Source organism: Pezoporus flaviventris, unplaced genomic scaffold, assembly GCF_033815535.1.
Source record: "Pezoporus flaviventris isolate CSIRO_AGI_PZ_B2104156 unplaced genomic scaffold, CSIRO_AGI_Pfla_v1 ptg000017l, whole genome shotgun sequence".
In the NCBI taxonomy this organism is placed as follows: Eukaryota; Metazoa; Chordata; class Aves; order Psittaciformes; family Psittacidae; genus Pezoporus; species Pezoporus flaviventris.
The window spans coordinates 388963-413782 of NW_026892565.1; the positions used below are offsets into that span (position 1 = coordinate 388963).

At 46.4% G+C, this 24820-nt stretch overlaps 1 protein-coding gene across 4 annotated transcripts in view; it reads right to left on the reverse strand.

Moving 5' to 3' along the window:
* SRGAP2 (SLIT-ROBO Rho GTPase activating protein 2) overlaps positions 1-24820 on the reverse strand; it is a 92931-nt gene that overhangs the window by 5960 nt on the left and 62151 nt on the right. For 3 of the 4 annotated variants that reach the window (XM_061454878.1, XM_061454877.1, XM_061454876.1), the window contains 12 exons: positions 22432-22516; positions 20043-20070; positions 18441-18471; positions 16968-17028; positions 15371-15448; positions 13705-13839; positions 12311-12416; positions 11748-11972; positions 9187-9266; positions 5123-5303; positions 4793-4939; positions 2477-2804 (listed from right to left, as the gene is read on the reverse strand). In XM_061454878.1, coding sequence (XP_061310862.1) covers positions 2477-2804; positions 4793-4939; positions 5123-5303; positions 9187-9266; positions 11748-11972; positions 12311-12416; positions 13705-13839; positions 15371-15448; positions 16968-17028; positions 18441-18471; positions 20043-20070; positions 22432-22516 — 1485 coding nt within the window. Of the gene's footprint in view, positions 1-2476; positions 2805-3118; positions 3698-4792; positions 4940-5122; positions 5304-9186; positions 9267-11747; positions 11973-12310; positions 12417-13704; positions 13840-15370; positions 15449-16967; positions 17029-18440; positions 18472-20042; positions 20071-22431; positions 22517-24820 lie in introns of those variants that run through there. The other variant, XM_061454879.1, reaches the window with a different exon arrangement.

Here is a 24820-nt window from a genome sequence, read left to right on the forward strand (position 1 = left end):
TGTTCGTTTTCAGCCTGTAAACACCAACGCTCCAATCAACTGGCAGGGCAAGGACCTTTAGGTGTCAAAGTGAAACCCATGCCAAACTACACTGCAGTACATACTGAAGCCAATAAGCAGTAACATTTTCCGTATCGGGGAGCAAAGTCATTGCCAGCACTGTCTCAATGCTAAACTGGTCCTTCACTGGTCCTGGTGCTGCTTGGACTTCAAGGACAATCCCCAAAACACAGCAATGAGCAAAAAAAACCACGGGATTCCAAGTATGAGGACCCATTCTTGTACTTTATTTGGCACGTGAGATTCAGGAGAGTAAGTTCTTGAAGAAAAGCCTGATGATTTTGACACTGACTGATGGAGCTCACACCAACTGCTGAAATCCTTGTGTGCTCCTGCTGGTTTTCCTGCTGTCCAAGTTGTCCGAACCCAGGTCAGAAGGGCTCCGTGGTGGCCTTGGCAATGCTGGTACAGGCTGGTCTTGATCCCAGAAGTCTTTTCCAACCTGGTTGATTCTATCAAACTGCAGCTGGCACTTGTTCCTCTCATAAGGTATTACAGTTACTAACAAATACAAGGAGAACTTAAAGAGATAAACTTGATAAGGAGATGTCCCTGGTAAGAACAACTTAAGGAGACAGACTTGAGGCCTGGCTGTAGCAGGAGCGCCGCGTTGGCTCCAGCCTGTGCGCTGAGCCCTCCGGAGCTCCGCATCCACCGGGGAGCAGAGGAGCTCGGCCTGGCTCTGACTCACGCTTTGGCTGCAGCTTTGGAGCTTCCTCAGAGGTTTTTCAGGGGGTGGGGAAGGTAAATCAGGGAAGGAATGGTGGAGGAAGCCAGAGCCAGTAATCCGACACCCCGAGTCTATCTCGAGGCCAGGCACATTTTACTGATGAAGTTAGGGAAAATATGCAAAATGCATGATGATGGTGAGCTGGTGTTTGAATACAGAGTACAGGGCAAAGAGAAACACTGACTTAACACAGCTTCCCCCTCCTTCTATCCCCCCTTCCCCCTTTTATTCTCTTCTCCCCACTCCTTTTCTCTCTTTCCCCCCTCCTCTTTCCTTTTTCTCCCCAGCCTCTTCTCCAACAAGAACAATGGAGTTCAGGTTCTGGCAGGAAGAGGAGACCAAACAATTTCAGTCAGAGCGTAATTGAAAAAACAAAGAAATTGATTTGTGTCAACCAAAGCCTTGGAAGGACAAAGAAAGATGAAAACAAGAACCTTATATTATAATTCTACTGTAACAAACGGGCTAAAGATACTAACCCAGCAAAATACAACCTCCCATCAGAATACGGATCAGGTTTTTATGTGGATCTTATCTGTTGTTTGGTGCTGCTGTTTTGTCAATAAGAATTAAGTTTAATTTTAACATCTCTTCCCCCAGCTCCTTAGAAACCTCCGGACTCCTGAACCAGGCGGAGAAGTTGGGTCTCCCAGGGCTTTGTAATCCGAGAGCCAAACATTCCTTGGCTTTAGATAGATCCATCGCATACTGAAAACAGTTGGTACAGGCAACATGTGTGTGCAGGCACATCTAACAGCTTGGAGAGGGAGAAAGGGAAGATCCTTCATGGAAGAAGGGTATCTGTACTGTTAGCATCGTTCACCCTGTCAGTAGCTGTCGCTTGCTCAAATCAAAGCCTGACTTGCAACTGTTTTCTGCTGAAAAGCCTGGAGCCTGGCTCCAGAGCAGAGCTGCTCCAGCCCTTGCAGCAGCTCTGTGGCCTCCTCTGCACTTGCTCCAACAGCTCCACATCCCTCTTGTGTTGAGGCCCCGGAGCTGGACACAGAGCTGACTTCCCTTGTTACCTGGTGAGGGTATGGAGCCAGTCCCAGAGGCAGAGGTCTGCTAAGCCTGAGCACAGCTGCACAAGCACCACTAGCCTGCCCTTGTTTCAAGGCACTTGTCTGAAGAAATAACTAAAGAAAACTAGCAGTATCATGTTCAAAGTTGGTTTCCAATCATGCAGTGAACCCTGTAAGCATATAAAGATGCCCTGTACAACTCAGCAGCCTGCTTTTATTTTGGCTGTACTACTCCACATGCTTGCAGTGTCTAACCACATGCAAGTTTGCACAACTGACAAGAGACTGTTAAAATGACACTAAATACTTTACTTTTCTCATGTCCTGAAATCAGGATAGCTTCATTTTTTGCTGACAGCTTTGAAATACATGTAACTTTCTGGACTGGACATTTTTATTGTTGAAACTAAATTCTGAAGCATGAACAGCACCAAGTTTTTTACGGAGGAAGGACCTCAGTGTTTATCTTTGCTCATGAAAGCAGTCTCAGTGACTTACAGAAAGTGAGCTTGAGAGACTAGACTCAAGCTGTGCTGTAAGTCAATACTGCATCGAGAGAAGGGAAGGGAGAAGAGATTATATCAGACTCGCATTAAAACGTCTCATTGTGTCCAACATCCTTCAAGTTTCCAAAACAAATCTAAGGCAAAGCGCTCCCATTTACCTGTGCAATAACTTCAGGGTCCATGGGCCGATGGTTGTTGAAGCTCTTGGACCTCCCTGCTGTCACAGTTTTCCGGATCTGGGGGCTGTCTATCCTGTTCTTCAGAGACGAGTGTCGGCTGATAGAATTGAGGCTGCCATGGCCACTGATGGAGCATTTATCTGGAACCTCCTTGGGAAGACTTTGGCTCATAATGGGCTGAGATGAGGGTCTGGAACCGGCTATGGCTCCTGGGGAGGCTGGTTCTGCCATTGAACTACCTAGTCCATGGCTCTCACTTTGACGGAAGGCTCTTCTGATGCTGCCTGACTCTGGTTTCTTTCTTTGCCTTCAGTCACAAAAGCAAAACAAATCAATACAAGCAGGTACACGTAACGGGCTGTCATTTGAAGATATCCCCCCAAAACAACACAGAGGACAATGGGAAGAGACATGAAGATGCCCAGATTACAAATGCACTCGGGATTTTAGGAGTCTTTGTGGAAACAGTAAAATCATTCCAGTTTAACACTTCTAACAACAAGACTGAGTTTCTGGCAGCTGTGCACATTCATAACAAAAACGGAGAACTCGGATGGAATTAACTTGGTCAAGAGGAAAAGGATTTATATTTGAACAAAAAAAACCCTCTGTGCCATCGACAGGTTTTGATGATGTGTTTTTATTACATTAGAAGAGCAGAGCTACAATTTTTGACTGGAGGACACAGTATAAGTCTACTAAGCTCCTGGCCCAAGGCATCAAGTTGTTATTTTCAGAGACTGATAAGCAAAGGACCCCTTAGTTTGGGGTTAATGACAATTTCCAGTATTTGCTGGTGGTAAGAGATGTTTCTTTTTCATTGCTTTAGCAGCATCACAAGGCATTATCTGTGTAGGGCTACAGATACACCAAAACATGATGTCAAATGGATGAGCTGGTCCAAACAATTTAGTTTCTACCCCAGCACCATGCGGTCTGACAGCACGATTCCACTCAAATCATATGAAGGCCAATGCAGCAGAATACTTTATGCCATAGGTCTGAAGCTTGGCATCCATTATACAGGGAAGGATCCATTTATATATAGCACCAGCCCCATGAGTAACTGCAAGAAAGTGTTAACTCCAGTAGGATTTTGGCATCCAAATAATAATTCAGTGGGTGGCACAACTGTCATTGCGAAACCATCTGATTTAATTTTGCTCAAGTCTGTTCACACATAGGTCAGAAGATTCATTCCTAAAGAAAAAACAACAAAATGAGTCTTATGCTACTATTGCTAAATATCAGTTTCCCTAGGAAAGGGAAAAAATACGGGAGTGGACATTACCCAGGCTGCTTAAAGGCACTACATACAACACTACACACAACACTACCAAAACCAGCAGATGCTGAAGCTCCAGCACAGGTCTATTCATTATATACCCATAAACTAAGGACCAGGCTCTGTGTAGGACATGAGCAGGTCCAAACCTTTAAAAAGGATTAATTTCTGTTAATGCCTTCATAGATCACACTTTGTTACATTAACTGAAGGGTAAAAACATCCACTCCCATCATACTGCAATTTCATGTTAATATCTTTACTGCACAATAGAGATAGGCGGGGTTCTTTTACTACTAAGGAAATAATCAGAGAGATATGGGGGATAAGCCTGGTCCAGAATAAATCAATAACAGAACAAGGAATTTAGTCTGTTACTAGCTTAGTTACACAGGGGTTTTATTATGCTGAATGTTGGCTAAAGTAACCAATTGTGGTTGAGAAGGTAAAGTTAGCAACAGGGAGGTGTGTTGTTGCACTGCAAGCATATGGTTAGTAACCTAAGGTGAGAAGTGCTGGAGAAACAAAGAATGTTACAGGCAATGCCAGATGGTGGGCTGAGGCGCTGTCATTCAGCACGGGACGTGACACTCGTTTCTGAAGGCACTGCCGCCCACCCCATAAACTAAAGCATGTTAACTGTAAATGAGACATAACAAATCACAGGACAGGATAACAAATGGGAACACAGGATTACAAGAACTCATTCCGCTATTCCCCTCCCTTGCTCTGTGCGCTGAGCTTAGAAAATAGGACGTATTTGGGCAAGAGGGAACAGATGGCACCTTCGAGAGAGGGAGGAGAAGCCGGTGGGATTTTAAATGAGCATTGGCCACGCTGATGACACAGAAAGAGGGGACAGCAAAATGTGATCAAGTTAGAAGAGGGGGAAGCAGATTAAAATGGTGGCAGCGCTCATTAGTCAACCTTTGCCAGGGAAGGAAGTCTTTTCCTGGACCCATCACCAAGATGTGTACAGTTAAAGTATAAGAATGCAAGGCTGTTCTTACTTGTTGATGTTTGCAAGGTAAATATCTGCGACGTGACCCCCACTTGGGCAACTGGCACCAGCTCGAGCCGTCACTTTTTCTTCCGGTGGCTCAGAGTTTATTTCTATCTCAGACTTCGGACTGGATCTTTCAGAGGCACCATCCTCACTAGGAAGGAGGAGGGAAGGAAATCACAACCCGAACAGGACCAACAGCAGCGGCTTTCAATCACAGCACTGCGAGCACACATACAGGACAACAGCACCGTGCTGGCATCTTTCTCTTAAGAGTTATTATTTGTCTTTCAAAGGAGAGAGCCTGATTTCTGATGGGCTTTCAAGGGTAACATACGTGTCTTGAACGACGATATACTGATGAGGAATAAGGCCGTCAATTCCATTGTGGCGTCCCTCCCACCAGTCATCTGAGGCCCGCTGATAGAGCAAGAGAGAAGCTCCTTTCTTAAAGGACAGCTCTCGTGCAGTCCTGCCAATGTAGTCGAACTTCGCTATCGCTTCTATGGGCTCACACTCTAGGAGATAGAAGGGAATAAACAAGAATTCACTAAACACTTGGGCTCAGGTAAGTATTCAACAGTTTAAACCTACCAGAAAACAGCCTCTGATGAGAGCACGGAAGAGGATAAAATGCTGCTTCTTAAGGCAGCAGAGGGTTGAAGCAGCAAGATTCAGAGGGGAACCCCTATAACAGGAGGATGTTGCTATTTCAGCATTTCCCTAATGTTTATGGGATGGACACATTCCCATTTCCCAAGTCAGAAACCACTTTCAGCAATTGAAATCTACCAGGGTGGAAGTGGCAATGGCAAAATTAGCATCCCAGTAACATAAAGCACCAAAGCTGAGGAGCAACCAGGTATGGTCCAGACAAAAGCCTGCCTGTGGTCTGCTTTCTTCAAGGCAGTTAAAGTAAACCTCCTGGGCAGGCAGGGGTTGTTATTGACATTTAGGGAGGGAAACATCCTCTCATTCCAAGCTGCTTCAGAAATAAAGCATCCATTCAGAGGGAAGTTTCTGCTGCCTGTGAGGTTCACCTGACCCAGGAGACCGGATTCAGGCTCTGTGGGAGGCTGTGCTATTCATCCATGGAGGTTAAGGAAAACATGCAGTGCCTCCAGGCCGTGGTCTGTGCAGGCTCAGGAGGGCAAGCTGCTCCCCCAGCACCGCACCATGCCCAGCACCGCTGCGCTGGGAGCTGCTTACCCTGCTCCGAATCCAACCGCTCCTGGAATCTGAACTACAGCCATGCTGTGTGCGCAAGCAGGCACTAATCTGGGTCCCTGCAGGACTCTGCTATGATACAGAGGGACAATATGGGCATTTAGACACTCAGGAAAGTCAATATGAAATTCACGTGGATTATTTTTGAGGCTTAGAAAGATCTGCCATTGGTTCAGCCTAAATACACATTAAGGCAGCTCCTGCTTCTAGGCAGGAATCAGGGGAATGGAGATGAGCTCAAGCACACAGCCCCAGCAGACTTCAGCCTCTAATTACTTTAAAGGAGCTTTAACAGAGCTGAGGAGTCCATGGAGGTTGAGTTCTTCCCTGGAGAAAGAGATTTGTGGCTGCTCCTCCTGGACAAGGAAAAGAAGCCATTTCATACTGAGATCTCCTCTGCATCATGGAAGCTTCTGCAGTGCAAGAGCCAGCCAGAAGGACTGAAAGGCCAAACATGAGCCACAGCTTTAACAACAGGGAGAGCATACGCTCCAGAATTACACCTTCAAGGCTGCCCATAGGCAGGCAAGGTAGTAACTGGGCTTGAAAAACTGGTGTAAATCCATCCATTACTAAACCAGGCAGCCAGGATTCGAATCACACATTCAGGTAAGCCTGTGGACAGCCTCACATGAACCCTGTTATCAGCCCTCAGCAACCAGAGGAGATCTGCAGAGGAGAGCCTGGCCCATGGTTGCAGCCTGCAAGAGCTGCCTTGCTCCAGACTCCCCAAAGCACATGGTTATCCGGGTTTGGCCCCTTCATTCCTCTTGCCTGGTCTGCCTCTGGAGACAGCTGCTTCCTAACACTAAGGAAAAGCTAACGCTGGGTTTTGGTGTCCCCTCCACTCACGAAGGGGATGGGACCTGGTAAATTCCATCTGTTTCATTAAGAAGTGTTTATTGTTCCAGATGAGTGCAGCACTCAGGTTTCTTATGTTTCCAATTTGCTTTTTAGGACTTTGGCTTTCATCCAGAGAAGTGATTTTAGCCTCTAATTTCCAGTAGCTTTTTCCTACTACACTTATGCTCAGAGAGAAGAAAGCTGTGTGAATGAAGAGCAATAAGGCTAAGCCAAACAACCATCTCTGCCAGTCTGACAGCCTGCACAGGAGAGCAGAGGCTTAAAATCTTTCCACTCATCCCCATAATTTAACAAACATACAACCAGCTTGTCTTGAAGCATTTCCGACCTCTGATGCCCGTCTCAAACCAGAGGGTCCACTCACTGGAGGCTGATGGTGAAGAGCTCTGGTGCTCTGCAAAACACAACCTCTCCCCCCACCCCAAAACTGATTGCTTCCTCCCACGAAGGCGGCTGGGAAGACAGATTTACTTTAGGGGGATGAGTGCCAGCCTCATGAAAGAGCTAAAGGAGCAAGTGCTTCCCATCTAAACACTGAAGGAGTGAGAAAAACCTAACAAAAGGAGCAAGTGCTTCCCATCTAAACACTGAAGGAGTGAGAAAAACCTAACAACATCCATGCTGGAGTTGTATGCTGCACCTCTGAGAAGTGTGCCCGAGGCGTGCCACTGCACGGCTCCATTAGAAGGATGTGATACTCCTTAGCCAGCCCTTGCTCTGCTCCCTCTAAGAGATAGAGGCCCAGCTCCCTCCTCTGCTTCAGTGCCAAACGCTCCTTCCCAAATGCTTCCTATGGAATATTCCATGTAGGTTGCAGAACTCCATCCAATACGCCTCCAAATTTTACCTTGCTCGGGGCCCCCATGCAGTGTAGTTCCAGAGGCTGCAGAACTGTGTCCTGCTCTCATCTCTAACTGCTCACTTTCTCATCGTTGCACCCTCTTAGCCACAGAAGCGATCTAAAAACCCCATCAGAGACAATGCAAGTGCACACCAGCCTGCAGGCTTTAGTCCTGGGCTTTACAGTGCAGGATGAGTTAGCCTTTCCTTCATTACAGCAATGAAATTGCCCTTTCTATAGGTACAAACTCACAAAGGACATGTTCTTGTGGGTTTTTGAGAAGCTAACACTTTACAGAAAGAATATTGTTCAAGTGAACTCATGTTTCATTCCTGCAGGCTTTGTGTTTCCTTCCAACAACCTTGGTGAGGAGTTGCTGTGACAGCGCTTGACCTTGCTGAGGGAGAATGGATCTCCAGCATTGCAAAGCAGTGCTCAACATCCTTTACTTTGTTACTGCTGCGTGAACACCATGAAGCCAGCAGGAGCACAGGAACGCCATAGGAAAGGGTTGTTAGGCAACTGCTGCAGCAAAGAGAGCAAAAAGCAGCACAGAACATGGCAGGGCTATCGAAAACATTCCTGAAGGCCAGCTCAAAAAGGATGCCACCTAATTCTAAGGGAATGCTCCCTGCTCCCCACCTTCACAGCTGAGGCCATCACAAGTAAAACCACCACAGAACAACCGCAGGGGGCCAAACCACAAGAATAAAACCATCTTGTGCCCTGCTTTGGTCAGTTTGCTTCACGCACTGGTCAGTATTCTGGGGATCACCATGTCACACCAGTAACATAACCTTTTTCTCTGCTCTGCATGGGGCTCATGGATACAGCCATTTCCCATCACAGGAGGCAGCTTTGGAAGCACCCATCACAGATACTCAAGGACTGAAGCATCACCTTTTCCTTAGGAAATACCACAGAATCCCAAGCATTGGCACCCCTTTTTACTGCTCACATAACAGAGTCTCCCCAAGGAGACCTGACGAGAGAGGACCCTCTACCCTAAAACCTGGCTCTCAGTGGAAGACAAACAGGTTCTGATTTTATTTTGCTTGCTTCCTTAAAGCAGACCCATTGGGGCTCAAAGCCCTCCCAGTCCCCTCACCAAGGCTTCCCAAATGAGAAATGCCTGGCACCACCTGATGGGAGCGCTGAAACACATCCAGCCTTTGGCTCTCCAACTCTAGGATCCTTCTAGGATACAGATAAGCTCAAACAGTCATGCTAAGATGAGATGCCCTTGAAAAGAAGGTATACTTTCAAAATAAGATTGCAAGGATTCCTGTTGATCCTACACTCTTCTACTTCTTGGCATCAAATGCTGCAGGTGACATTTCAAGTGCCTAATCTAATTTAAACTCTGATTTGGATTTCATCTTGAACTTAAATTGCATGGCACTGTCTTCTCTGCCTCCCCCACAGCAGTTTTGCACCAGTTAACCAAGCAGCTAATAGACTCCACATACCATCATCACTGGTGTGGTGTTCAGTCGTAACGTCCTGAACAGAGTCTTCTGTTGAGGCTCTCTCCCCATGAGGGCTTTCACTACAGGAGAAGGGAACAGAGACGGTGATTTACACTGGTAGAAATTGAGGTTCCTCATCTACAGCAATCAAAGGTAACCAGGAACATCTATATCAGAAGTCAGAGAATCACAGAACGGTGTGGGTATGAAAAGGCCTTAAGATCACCCATGGCAGGGACACCTCACACGAGACCATATTGCCCAAGGCTCTGTCCAGCCTGGCCTTGAACACTGCCAGGGATGGAGCATTTACCACTTCTTTGGGCAACCCATTCCAGTGCCTTGGCACCAATACCTGGGTTCCTCTGCCTCACACACTCTGTGGGTGCATTTGCACGTACTTAAGTTAGCGTGAGTGAAACCCAAGTTTTCATGTGATCAAGCCAAGTGAACACCTTCATTACAACCTTCTTGTGCGCTACCAGGAGAGTCCAACTTCAGGTCTTATAACCCAGAGCTTTGGAGACGTTGAGAGGTCAGACAGCATGCTGGGTCTAGCTCCTCTCTGCCACGCCAGAATCCCACCCTCAGCTGTACTCTCCACTGTAAACAGCCCATTAGGTGACTGATGAGAGAGCTGCCACTTCCCGAGGGAAATGATGTCTCAATTCAGAATGGTATTTCCAGGTCTGAAATACTTCCATTGCCATCTCCCCCCTTCCCTTTTATCACAAACTTATATTGTCCCATTCATTGCACCAAACAGCTCCCACAGCCAGATTAATTGCCTGAAATCTTTATCCACAGAGCACCTAAACCACCAAGAGTACTCCTTTATGAAGGAAAGCTTTGACAGGATCAATAGACAAGTGGCAACCAAAGGTTATGTTTTGGTAAGAAGCTCCATGAGCAGTGCCCTTGGGACAGGAGCAGAGAGGAAAAGCAAAAAAGAAGCCTTTATGCTACTTAATAAAGTTACAGAAGAATTTGAAGCCAAATGGAAGTCCCAAGAGGAACACAGCATTGAGGGCTAAAGTTTCACACAGACTGTGAAGTAATGATGCATACAGCCAAAACCCACATGCCTCTTCCTATCCATGCCTCCAACAGCACTTTCCACCAAAACCATCCCTGTCCTTGCTGCAGACTGAGTCTCTCTATCACGTGAGCCCTGGGATACACTCATAGAATGGTTTGGGTTGGAAGGGACCTTAAAGCTCACCTACTCCCAACCCCCTGCCATGGGGTGAAACCCAGCCACCCAGGGCTTCCCATTGCAGCATCCCAGGTTAAACAGGGCTTGGAGCAAGCTGCTCTAGTGGAAGGTGTCCCTGCCTGTGGCAAGGGCTTGGAACTGGATGAGCTTTAAGGTCCTTTCTAACCCAAACCATTCTGGGATTCTGTGATTCAGCTGAAGTCAAGGATTCTCTCTGCTGCTTTGCACACTCTGTGGTGAGAAGCCCTATGGGCGATAACTAACAACTATCTAAATACCAGGCCTATGAGAAGGCTTGAATGGGAACCAGATGCTTCTTCCTGGCTTTAAGCAGTCCCCTCTTGCTTGCTTCTACCCTCCTCTCCTTAATAGGTTCTCAGGTCTGGGTGGTCAGGAAAGGCAATGAATGCCTTCAGAAAATCACTGTTACCTTCCAGGACATTTTGCCTTCTACATGCTCAAGTGAGGTGTCACCCATGCTGAACATGTCACATTCTGATTCCCTTCACCTTATGGGACAAAACCTCTTGGCAAAGTGGATGTGTTTCCTGAAGGTCACAACAATCCTTCCCTTTCATTTTCTCTACAATTCCCTCACATATAACATCAGTTAAAAACATCAGAGTAAGGGTAAAATTAACAGCACTTCCAAAAGAGGTTCTGGCAAGTGTGCTGCACGCAGCAGTTAGCCTGGAGGAGCCTCTCCTCACCCGCGTACGTGGAGCAAGCTGACAGTCAAAGCTATCCTGAAGCAAGCTGGGCAGACAAGGCTTGCTCTGTCACCAGAGTGCCTGCCTTTCAAAACTGCATTTATTTCAGCATAGGAAAATAATCATTTGCATTCCTGGGACACGGGGGGAGGGAAGGGGAGCTGGGGGGAGAAGCAGGACACAAGCTAACATTCCTCCTTTTCTGAGGGAGAGAGCAGCTTGGCCGGTAGGAAAGCAAACACCTCCTTTCCTTCCCCCACTCCCCAACCTTCCACCCCAGATGACAGGAGCCGCGCTGCCTGAATTGCTTCCAGATGTGCCTCTCCAGCTGCGCACGCGGCCAGGCCCCGGGAGCTTTAAGCTGGATGGAAATGGTGATTTTGCATTCCTGCCTCTTCCCTCCCCCACCAGCAGCTCTGCCCTGGAAATTAAACCGTGGCACAAGCTTTCCAGGTTCAGCTGCGAGTGACCCCTGTGTCTGAAGCAAAGGCGCTCAAGACAAGCAGGGAAAAAGGCAAAAGCAGGAGAGAAAACAAAGAAAGAAGGGGAAAAAAACAGAAATAATGGCTTAAAGAAGGTTGGTTTTGGCAGCTAATAAATAAATATCCACCCATTCATCTCCTCCTCTCTCCTACCAGTAATCCTCGGTGTTTCCACCTCTGCTATACACTGGTCCCTCCAGTTCCCTCGGTCCCGGGAAGATGTTCTCATGTTGGATGATGATGGTTTTGATCAATTCATTGACATGAGCTTGGCAAGAGACTTGATCATGACCTTCAGGCACAGACATGAGCGTTGGCCCAAAGCAGATGGCTAAATTGTAGGGATCCATCATGTTCTCTTCACTGAACTGAGATAAACTGCAAAGAAGACAGAAGTGGGGAGGAGGGTTAAGAGCAGAAAACATCATCAACATCATCATCATCATCATCATCTGCTATCATCATGCATCACCACAGCTGAGCTTGGAAGGTCTGCTTTGTGCTTTCTGCACCTAAATGGTATCCACTTTCATTTCTGGAACTTCTTTGACATTGCATTCATATCACTGGGATGAATTCTGGCAAGGCTCATACACCCAGGACAACAGGTTCAAAAGCAAGCTATGGTGGCATTTGTACCTTGCAGCAATGTTAAGGTTGGTTCTGCCATTCATCCCATTTACCCCAAGGGCCACGGTGCTCCCAAGGATACTCACTGATTGAGGAATGCAAAGAGGTATCTCATTACAATCAGAGTGGTCTTCGGCAGGTTCAGAAGCACCTTCCGGATGTGGAGCGCTCGCTCTTGTAGATTATCCATTGCTGAAGGGAAGAAAGAGCCACACCGAGTCACCCTACCTGCAGCCTGCCACCGAGTCCAACCACAACCAGCGTCCTACGACGGTTCCTGCACAGCTGAGTTAGGTGAGCAGCCAACAGAGCAGCAGCAGGATGAAAGATCCTCCAGCACTGCTCAGCAGCAGAACCTGCTGCAAAGAACCTTTGACAATGAAGGTTCCTCAACACTTGGAACTTCACTGCAAGTTCCTTCCTAGCGTGGGAGCACTGGATGTCATCTGTCTCAACAATGGCACAATAGCTCATTCAAGTTAGCTCAGAAAGGTGGGTGTTTAAAACAGAAACTGTACAACACTCAGAGGAGAATTAACATAGCTACAGGGTGAGGCAAAAAGCTCTGTGTGCAGCAGCTGCTGAGAAAGAAGTGGGCAGCATAAATCATCTCAGAAGGGAGAAGTGATTTGGAAGCACATTTTACTTTTCATATAATGTGAATTCAGCCCTGTAAATGCATTTATCAGGAGAAGAAAACCATGAGCTGTTTTAGAAGCACTTATCTTCTGCTTTACTTCAAAGGCTGCCACCGCAAAGGCCATGTCACTATAAGACTTGCATAATAGGATCATTCTTTGATTCTGAAGGACATGGCAATAGTCGGGCCATTTAAAATGAGGCTGCTCCCAGACAAACCCCACAAACCTATCAGAACCACCTGTGAAACCATCCAGAATATTAACAACTTGACTGGGACTGCCCTCCTGACTGATATTCTTGAACAGGAGTCAAGAGATGGCCCCTCATGGGTATGAAGCTAAGGGGTAGACAACTGCTGCCTTGCCAGCTGAAGAGATGTCGTGGTCCCAGCATGTACCAGCATGGCAGCAGCCATACAGCAACGTGCATCTAACAACATAAAGGAAAGCACCCAGAACAAGAAACCTGCTTCTGATGCCTTCTAATGAGAGGTCTTATAGGTTATTTTTCACAAGTCAGCGTTTTGGGTTTATTCTGTTTTAAAAAGAATCCTATCACAAAGCAGCATCTCAAAAAAATCCATGACAAGCCCTTGAAATCTGTTCATTTCTACCTCCTTGCTCATTCATAGCAAAATTGCTAGGAGAGGAAGGCTGGCTGCGAGCAGGGAACCGCCCAGTCTGTGGCTAACAGAGACCAGGATCCACTGCAACACAAACCCAACCAAAGGAACCACACAAAGCTCATTCTGCAGTCAGGAAAAAGGGGAAGAGGAGGAGAAAGAAGTGGGAGATGAGAAAAATGAATCCGATTTCTTTTCAGCTCTTCATATACTTACTGACACAGGCAATCAGATCATGAAAGATGTCCTTGGGGAAGAGAGGGTGCTCCAACCCTCGAAAATAGAGCTTCAGAACTCCTGCTATTGAGTCCATGTCATGGTCATTCTGGTCCCCAGCCAACGGATCTTCCCCTTTGTGACAAGCAAAGAAAAGCAGGCAAGAAAAATCAGAATAGTGGAGAGAAGCACCAGACTGGAAGGATGCACCTCAGCTGGAGAACAGGATTTATGCAGCACAAAGTCAATCCCACCTACTCCAACTGCACCACCAGCACCTACTGCTGAATTGGCTGGGGTGGGGGGGAGTGTTTCTGACAGATAATTTGTTGCTGCAGATATGCCACAGTTTGTCTGGATTACAAAAGAAAAGATGCCCACTTAAGGGGTTGTTCCCTAAGGAAAACTCCCTATCAGATATAATTAGATTTAATGATGGGGCAATCCTCAAATTGAAGCTATATATATCCATTATGTGACTGAAATTACCAAAGCTTGCCTATTATCTTAGTAACACACCGGATAATAAATGGGCTACTACAAACCCGAGCATTATCCTTGATATTAACTGCCACCAAGGGTTCTGGCTGAAGTAATAAACTGCAGAGACATTATTGTTAGCTTTGTCACTTCTGTATATCACATGCTTTATGGAGACAAGCAAGATGAAGTAAAGAAATATAACATCACCTTTTTATTTCTGCATGTTAGTGCAGAACAACTGCCTCCGTTCCCAAAATGACTGGTATTGGTTTAATGTGAAAAGGGGTCTGACTCTGATAGAAAGCCTTCACCTTCCGCTTATGAGACACATTCTGCTTTCCCTAGTCTTGAGGATTTTCATTCTCAGGTAGATGGAGAGGAAGACAGGGGAAATGAGATGCCACATTTCACACATACTGTTCAGTAAATGTCTCTCTTCTGAAAAGCAAAATAAACTTGCTATGCCTCATTAAAACCTGTCTCTCAAGCACAGAATACACTAACTCTCTTTTTTAGTGATGTATTCAGGGAACTGACACAAGTCCTGATGTTTCCAGTGACCCAAGGAGGACTGGGGAGGCAGGCTGTGAGGACTGCCTGAAGATCCAGTCCCTTGAACCTGCCCAGCCAGAAACTGATGGGTCTGGAGGCTCCCAGCCATTCTCTGCCTGTGTAGGGCATGGTTCTTCACATCCCAAATGCAATCTATTAAAAGCTGTGTCAGGTTAACTGTGTCTTGAAATGCACTCTCTCCCTTGCTGACATTTAGAATAAATGTAGCTTAGCTGTGCCTCAGTAACACAGAAAACATCAAATTCCCCCCTCCAGCAGCCAGCCTATTTGCAAAGAACAGGGGGAGAGGGTAGAGAAATGCAGTTACACCCCATAATGAAATTCTCTATAGCCTTTCGTGTTACAAATAATCAATAAGCTATCAGACACCAGAGAAGATTGAATTCAGAGCATTTATTATACAGACACTCTACAAGATATAAAGCATAATGCCAAACAAGTGAGTGTTCAAGGTTAATGAGCACTGGGGAGGTGTTTGGGCTGGGCTCACTTAGGAAACACAAGAATCAAAGGAAGCAAATCTCACAAGCTGCATTCAAACCAGGCCTTTCTAGGAGAAATTCACACATTCGGCAGTAACTTCTCAGATATTGGAACAGATCAATCTTACCTCTCTCAAATGCATTTTTTATGTCATTCACTTCAACCTGTGACCCAGACACTCGGAATATTCCTTCATGCTGCAAACCTGTAAGATGAGATGTTGATAACAGTAAGATAAGATAAGCTGGCACCTTCATCAGCTATTAGCCTAGATGAGAAAGGAAGCATAAGTAACACAGGCAAAAAACCCACTGTATTTTCCTTGTATGTCCGGGCATGTTCAGAATATGTAAAAATAGAACTCAGCATATAGAGAAAATACATTAACCCTTCTTTGTAACCTGACAGAGTACCCGGGTTCCAACAGCCACATGTGTTATCTCCTGCCCTGAAGGGTCCCCAAAGGATTTTACAACCCACAGAAAGTCATAAACTAACAGTGTATCAGCCAGAGGTAAAATATGGCCAACTACACAAGGAAGCACCTTATTTTGCAAAGGCCCAGAGCAAATCAGCCACTTGAAACAGAAGCATTTAATTACCCCAGCCTGACCTCCTATCTAGGCTTCGAGGGGAGTCTTTAAGCCACTCCTGCTAAAAAGGAAGCATTAGCAACATCAGAAAGCCCAGTTATAAAGGAGGCAGCTGCGACACGCTGCTCTCAACAGTGAAAAGAAACAATCCCAAGTGCAGGGAAGCAAGAAGGAAAATGACATTCATCCCACACCTACACAGCGACACACTGCAACTGTCAGTCAGGCTACCTCCAACAACGCTCCTTCCTGCAGCGTGCGTGCGTGCGTCAGGCAGCTTTAGCACTGCTGCTGCCTAACATGGGCTTGTGGTATAAAAATCCCACCCCTTCTAAGTCCAAGCTGCACCTCTGTGCCATGACCTGACACTCAGCGCACGAATCGGACAGATTTTCCCACAGACTCAACGAAGTTAACCCAGGAATAAGAATCTAAACCTCCTGATGTGTAGATGGAGGCCCTCAGTGACCTGGTTTAGAGGTGGCCTTGCAGTCCTGGGGTAAAGGTTGGACTTAATGATGTTAAAGGTCTTTTCCAACGTGCCCCATTTGTCATGCCCAGTTCTCACTGCAATGTGGTTTCAATGATTTTCCCAGCTAACGTCCAAGTACGGCCTTAATGAAGGATTAAAGTAAAGATGATGAGAATGGGACTCGAGATTAGAGTTTCTAATCTGGTAATTAAACAAGGAAAATGAAATGGGACCCACTACTTGACTCTGTTGTGCTTAATGAAGATAAATTCCATCCCTTTCTACATATGTTAATTCATAGCTGATTTCCATGCTCCTAACAAATTATACCAATTAAAAATGAAAGCAAATTACAATAAACATATAAAATCTTTATGCATCCATGGCTGTGAAGTTAACCTTGGAAACAGGTATAAATCATCTCACTGTGGCAATGAGCAAGCAATTAATTCACTACTTGACCTCCTACAGTGTGTTCCTCCTCCTCTAAGAAAAGCATTGATTGTTGGTGCTGAAGGCCACACTTCAGGGCTCAAAGCAAGGTGAGCGGTGGTGAGGCACGAGTGGTATCTGAGGCTGGGAACCTTATTTTACAAGAAGCAAAGGGATACTGCTGGAAGAACAACATTTGCAAGGATCCCCTTTGTCCATAAACTCACCGTGTCTGCTAATGAATCGTATGCAGCTCTCCACGACCAGGGGAATGGCTTGTGAGGAATCCTGGAGAGAAGGATTTAGACAAGAGCAGTCAGAACGCAGAGCAATGGTAAACGTGGAGAAAAGAAGAAGAATGGAAAGAAAAATCATCCTCTCATTTGCCACCTTCTGCTTCCAGGCAGTTCCAGATGTGTTTAGTGAATAGCCCAGCAGTGACTGCTGTCACAACCCACTCAATAAGGTCCTTGCTCACAGCAAACAGTTGTCAGTTCAAGGCCCCGGCGCAGTAACATCTTCTAGATGGCCTGTTTCCAGCTTATACAAGATTCAGGATGGAAATGTGCCTTTACACTTTGCTGGTCTCTGCCTCACAGATTACTTTCCAGACAACTGAATTTCTGCAGTGGCTGCAGTTATTCCTCCCATTTTGGGGAACAGCAACTGAGCAACCGAAGTGCTGCAGTCTGCTTAAGGTCAGATGCCAGTGAGTAAAATTACCATGTGATTAATACTTGAAGTGTCTGTTTCTGTAGTAGGAACTCGCAGAGAATCACATATTCTGGGTGCCCAGCAGAGATTAACCTCTCCAAGCAGTTCTAAATGTTAGGTGCCAATCCCAAAACCCCATTAATCCCCATTAAGCTACTGCGAGCTATGGGTTCAGGGTTTGCAAAAACATCACTTTCTAATTCAGGTTTCCAAACCAGAGGCAGAATATGCTCCTGAGACACCTCAAAAGCTACCTGTGAAAATGGCAATCACAGCACACACGGGATTCATTTTCAGCATAGCTAAGGACCATTTTAGAGCAATTAGGGACAACAATTAAGCTTAATAAACGAGAAAGGTCTGACTCTGCACATCAAAACTCCAACTTGCTCTCTTACTTCATTTCCAGTGTACAAAGAGCCTAAAAAGTACAAAGCAGTCCCTCAAGACAGACTGTATGAAAGACAATTCCAAGCCAAATTTTATCTTTACAGCATTAAGAAGAAATACTTTGGTTTTTTCCCTATCGCAAAGAAACACATTTGAGCTCATCAGGTACTGAAGAGTAACAGATTATCCACCACAGCCAGGGAAACAAAGCATCCCTGCTGTAAGTGCTTCTTACTAGAAGGGGGAATGGCTTTAACCTGCCAGAGGGGAGACTGAGATGAGCTCTCAGGCAGAAGCTCTTCCCTGTGAGGGTGCTGAGGCGCTGGCACAGGGAAGCTGTGGCTGCCCCATCCCTGGCAGTGCTCAAGGCCAGGTTGGACACAGGGCTTGGAGCAAGCTGCTCCAGTGGAAGGGGTCCCTGCCTGTGGCAGGGGTTGGAGCTGGAGGAGCTTTAAGGTCCCTTCCAACCCGAACCATTCCATGAGTCCATGATTCATGTAAGAGAGGGAGGAAGGATAAAAAGGACTTGCTTGCTTTCCCTCTGTCCTCCCCTGCACACACATCCCTGCTTGGTTACTTGAGGAAATGTTTGTTACCTGCTTCCTTACGGTGGAGCTGCGCCTGCCGCTGGGGAGAGCCGAACCACCCATGGGTGCAGGAGGGAAAAAGAGAAAAGTCAAGATAATCCTCTACCATCCCCATCTGTCCGGTCGGAATTCCACACCACCCGTATTTTGGAGGAGGGAAGGAGCCAGACAGACAGGTCAACCACAGGACTTAGTCTCATTCAATTCACGGCACTTCAGACAGATTTTAAGTAAGTTTCTATCACTAAAAACCTGGAATAGGCACCAGGGAGTCCACTGCTTTGACAAAAGATTACCCTTGACATTCTAATTCCAACCATGTGGAAACCTGTCCCATAGGGCTCCTGGTTGAAGATGGAGTTTGTTATCAGTTGCTCAGAGCTGTGCTCCAAAAGAGCTGCTCCATGGAGGGGAGAAGCAGGTGGGAGCAGGCTGGTTCCTCCAGGGCTGCTAACAGCTTGCACTGGGGAACCCTCAAACACAGCACACACCAACCAGGCTAAGCCATCGTGGTCTCAGTTATTTCTGTGGGTAGACATTAATTGTAGAAAATAGGGTAAATAAGCCATGCTTGGCCAGGATTCTTCCCTCCAAATCGATTACTGGGGTTGAAAATTCCTAGAGTACCTTGTAAAAATGAAGCATGAGGGATAATAGGAGAGAGGCCCTATTGTAGCACTGAAGCCAGTTCCCTGCTCGGGTAGATGGATGCTGAATTCTAAATCAGGTGATGAGAAGTGTGATTTTGATTTTTTTCAAAGGCTGTACAGTGTATTAATACAGAGGAAATTCCTTTTATCCCAATCAAAACCTGAATGAAGAGAAAGAAATGCGATTCCATGGGCTGTCACCGACAATAAGGTCTCTTTTAAGCTATTAGCAGTAATGATTCTGTGCTATTTAAAAGTGTTTCATGATGAATAATATTTTATTATTACAGATGTCAGGCTCTAATTAGGCCCTGTCAGCTTTGCTTTGCTGGAAGGAATGTGAAAAGTAGTAATGACTCCAGATCGGTAGCAATCACCTTCCTTTTGTTAACAAGGCAGGATGATGCACAGCCCCTGCTCCAGCTCCTCGTGCCCAGCAGAGCTCCTGGAATCCATCAATTTGGAGATGGAGATTCGTTATGATTTAGCACAAGCCCATGAGGAGAAGCTTAGTTAAGGTTTTGTGATTAGAGCTAATTATAAATGAAAAGTTCCATTCTCCACAACCTCTACAGTGCTACAATCCAGGGAGTGTCAATGGGATGAAGAGCTTTCCAATTTGTTCAGGGATGTGGATCTGCTAAAGCCAGTCCAGAGGAGGCCATGGAGATGGCAACCCAGGGTCCCAACAAGCAAGGGGAGGCGCTTAAGCAGGTTCTGCATCAAAAGAAATACTCCTTACTCACCCAACCACAGCTTACTAAACAGATCCATAAGCTGCACCACTACCTTGCACTGACGCAAGTAATTGTGATGGTATTCAAAGCTGTATGAACTAGCAGGGACTTGCTTATATATTAGCTAAATAAGTATTTTTAACCAACAGATACAGATCCTGGGCTGGTAATAGATCTAGAATGGTAGTTTGGCCTTAAAACATCATCCCCTGAGCCACACCTACCTGGCAAGGGAGCAGTCAGTCCGTTGACCTGGTAAGAAGACAAAGAAATACAGCATTAGGAATGGAAAAAATACTTTCTACAGCTTTGCAAAGCCAGGTTTGGAAGGAGATGGAGGAGAAAAGCCATTGGAGATGGCGGAGATAAGCCATTGGAAAGGGAGGAGGCATCTCTGGGGAGCTGGACAGGGGTTCCTCCCCGCAGGAGCACTGCTGGGGAGAGCACAGAAGCCCATCCCCACGCTAAGGACTCCTGTTAATGCAGCAGCGTTTTAATAACAGCACAAGGAAAGCGACCCAGAAAACTTGTGCTATTGGGAATTGTCCAGGCAAGGCCTTCTGCTGGTGCAGATCATCATCAGTGAAACCACACTGATTTACAACAGCTTAAAAATCCCCCTTCCCTACGGCTGCCTTCCTGCTCCTGGGGAGCTGGAAGAATGAACGAGGGAAACGTCTAATTGCTGATGGCTGACAATTAGCTGCACGCATCTTGATAGCCACTCTCCTCTCCCCACGTAGAGCCAAAACAGTGCATAATTGACAGGAAAATGTTATTCCAAAGCAGCATTTCCAGCCACCTGTCCCATTCCTACCATAGAATATTCATGTATAAAAATGACATGGCTACGGCAACAGCAAGGGGCTCCTACAGAAGGGTGACAAATGAGTACGGTATGCAGGGACATAATTATTGTAGCTAGGAAGACTTGATGCTATTTTTATTACTGGAACTTGTCATCTTTAGATCCAGGTAATTTGCAAGAGGACTAATAAATGTCACCTGAGGATGGGCCAAAGAAGAAGAAGAATTAGAAGAAACCCATGCATTTTGCAGCGACTGAGGACACGCAGCTCATTTTTCACTAAAGGTTCTAATCATGCTCCGGGGACTTGTGAAGGGAATTTTATTTGTCCATTTCCCAATTAAGGGGCATTTTATGGATAAGTCTAGGCACGGTCCCCACTTTGTACCATTAACCTGCTAATGTGGGCTTGGAGCTGTAATGTACCTCCCTTTGATCTCACTGATGACAAAGTGAGCTCTCGCTGACACACACTGGGTCCCTTCACAGGGGGACTGAGGAAGCTCTGATTTGCAAAGCAGCTACGTGAAAACAGAAGCAGCCTTCAAATCTGCATAGCAATACAGGAATCACATTTAATTTCCTCTTCTTTTCCCCCACCACAGCTTGAGATGGATTCAAAGGGCAGGCAGGTTAAGAGGAAACAGGGCTTGGTATGCAGAGGTCAGCTATGATCCAGGAATGTGATTAGTCACAGGGCAGCCCGGGTGTCACTTGATGATATTTAGAAGCAAAAGCAAAATACCCTAAGGACACAGATCTTTGGCTTCAGCCACCCTTTCTACAGCTGAAGAGATGAGCAGCTTTAAACAATAAAGCTCAAAATGATGCCAACATCCCTTACCTTGTGCTTTTGGTCTGATAAACATGAAACTCTTAATGACTGCAGCAATAAGTACTGCAGGGTTTATAGTGCATTTTTAAAGGGAAAGCAAAGCACTTCAAAGGCCACATGCTGTTTAAGTTTTCATTCAGAAGATTTGCACACCGTAAACCTCGGGGAGTCCAGTTAAGTTCCAGATCAAAACATGAGCCCCACTCCAGCACATCAACCCAGGAATGAGTTGAGCCCTCTTTTGACCTGACATTTAGACTATTAAAACCTTCTCCTCTGCAAATACAAGGCAGGCAGGTTTCTATGGAAACTTGGATGCATAGTTTAAGTGTGTTTGGCCAACAGGATCTGCCCATACCATGAAGGGGAAGAAATCTGCCTTTGTTCTGACACTAACAGCAAACGCATAGTCAGTTCTGGCTGCTGCCCCTTGACTAATGCCCTCTGGACAGGCAACATTTTTGACATGCTCTGAAATGTGTTTGATTCTTCTAATAAAAGCCTGGGCTCACATGCACTGGTTTGGTCTGGACTGAAGCCACAGAGGTGAGAAGCAGCTGAACTACCATGCAAATAGAACTTCTGCCCAGGCTAACATTGCAATACTGCTCAACCAGCAGTAAACTGCAAATGTCAAGGTCTACCCTGATACAGATCATGAAGTGAGAAGCAGAACACACACGTGTACAGGGAGAGGACAAGATGAACGTGTGTGTGTGTGTGTGTGTGTGTGTGTGTGTGTGTGTGCTTCATCTTATCCATTAGTGATTCATTAAGCATTTTCTGTGCACCATTAATCCAACAGCCACGGAGCTCATTTGGCTTCTCCAGCATGCAGAGCAGAAAGATAAATTCAGAAACCACGAGTATGGCCACCTTGCATCAGACATCCAAGCCCACTGCACTTGGCTCGCTAACTGGGTAAGTGCAATAGCCTAGCTACTAGCAGATGAGCACTGCCAGGACTCACTTTCTCCCAAGGTCTTCTGAAGAAGGTCGTGTTTGGCTTGGAGCTTCGTTATCAGGTTCCTGCCCTCCAGATACTCCTTCATTTTCTGCGAAAGTGGAAAAAAAAACAAGACTGTGAGTGGAAAATTAATTTCTTTGATTGCATTTTAGGTTACTGGATTCTGAACATGATGCTGAAGAGAGAATGAAGAGCTCATAGCTGTAAAGTGGAGACCTCATAGCCGCCTTCCAACAGCTGAAGAGGGGCTTAAAAGGATGCTGGAGGGGACACTTCATCAGGACTGAAGCGATAGGATAAGGGGATGGGTTCAAGCAGGGGAGATTTATGTTCAATATAAGGAAGCTCTTCCCTGTGAGGGTGCTGAGGCGCTGGCACAGGGTGCCCAGAGAAGCTGTGGCTGCCCCATCCCTGGCAGTGCTCAAGGCTGGGTTGGACAGGGCTTGGAGCAAGCTGCTCTAGTGGAAGGGGTCCCTGCCCGTGGCAGGGGTTGGAATGGATGAGCTTTAAGGTCCCTTCCAACCCAAACCATTCTGTGATTCTACGATCCTATGAATTACACTGACATTTAGGGCGCAGAGGATGAACCAAGTCCTCCCGGGCTCTCCAGCAAACCTGGAGTTCAGTCCATCCAGATCTGCACTGCAATTCCTATTGTTTCACTGTGGAATCAGCTGAATGTTTGGCATCTTTTCAAGCCATCCGAGAAGCTGTCATGCCTCTCCCCTGCAGACAGGGCGGAATGGGAATGCGCTTCCCTCGCGCGTCACGGGCAGTGAATGAACAATCTGTTTTAACAAACTAAAAGGCTGCTACTGTGCTGCTTCTCTCACTTAACCTCCCTCACCCCACTTTACTTGTCACATAGCGCGTCTGCCTCCACGCTGGATGATACCCAGGGTTGCAGGGGGGGCACGGGACAAAACAAATACAGATATTATTGAGGTTCAGATTTGTTCTCTGGGTGCAACATTACACAGCCATGCAGTCATTTCCCCCCCCCTCCTTCTTTCTGGTTTTTCACAGCTCTGCAATTGCTTGGGGTTCTTTTTTTTTCACAGCTCTTTCATCTCTTGTTTTGCAGCTCAGAACAGCATTATTTATCTCCAGGGTGCTGCAGAGCATAAAACACTGCTGTACAGTAGCTGTCCACATTATAATTAGGACACGTTTACATACATAGAACAGAACTCTTCAAATAGCTCCTGATTCTAAAGAATGGCCTGTGCTATTTGAAACATTCAGCTAGCAAAATGAACACAAGGAAAGGATTCACATTTAATAGTGAAACGTCCCCGTTCCTGTCTTCATCTTTCCCCAAATCCATCCATTTTCTTTGGGTTCTGGTCCAGTATAGCCAAATTAGACTGAGGTGAAGAACAGTATTTTAGCAGTGAGAGTGCCCAGACCCTGCTTGTCCTATGCAGGTCTTAATAACAGCAGCCTCCATGCAAGATGTGAAGAACTGTGATGGAATATACACATACACATTGTGCTGGGGAGGAAAAGGCACCAGGGAGACCTGTTACAGCTTCATCACTTTGCTGCTCTGCTCTCTCCTTAAGGCTGGAGCAGCCACATCTCCAAGCAGCCAGAAGCAGCCCAGCTGTGTGCAGGCTGCTGACTTGTCTTCTCAGCCTTTGGACCACTCCTCTGCTTGAGCTGCCAACCCAAAACCACAGCTGGTTTGATCCTTCATATCTCCCATCACTTGTTCAGCCTGGAGAAGAGAAGGCTCCTTCAGGGGAGACCTCAAAGCAGCTCCAGTGCCTAAAGGAGCTGCAGGAAACCTGGAGAGGGGTTGGGACAAGGGCCTGTAGGGACAGGGCAAGGGGAATGGCTTTAACCTGCCAGAGAGGAGGCTGAGATGAGCTCTTAGGCAGAAGCTCTTCCCTGTGAGGGTGCTGAGGCGCTGGCACAGGGTGCCCAGAGAAGCTGTGGCTGCCCCATCCCTGGCAGTGCTCAAGGCCAGGTTGGACACAGGGCTTGGAGCAAGCTGCTCCAGTGGAAGGGGTCCTTGCCCGTGGCTGGGGCTGGAGCTGGAGGAGCTTTAAGCTCCTTTCAACCCAAACCAGGTTGGGATTCTCTGATATCCAGCAGCAGCACTGAGGGTGGGAGGAACCTTCCAGGAACTAAGGAAGTGTCCAGCACGAGCTCTGCAGCAGTCGTGTGCACTGACAAAAATGTCTGTGTTGGGCCTTTAATGAACTGCCAAAGTCTGTGTTTTATGTCCCTTTGGTTGACAACACTGGAAGAAAAATGTCACAAGAATTAAGTTCCTTTGAAGCGTCTCAGCACTTCCTACAGTTACTACTTCCTATAGTGAATAATTCAACTTTCTGTTGTTTTAGAAGAAAACAGGAAACGTGATCACTGTGGCAAAAAAACCTAA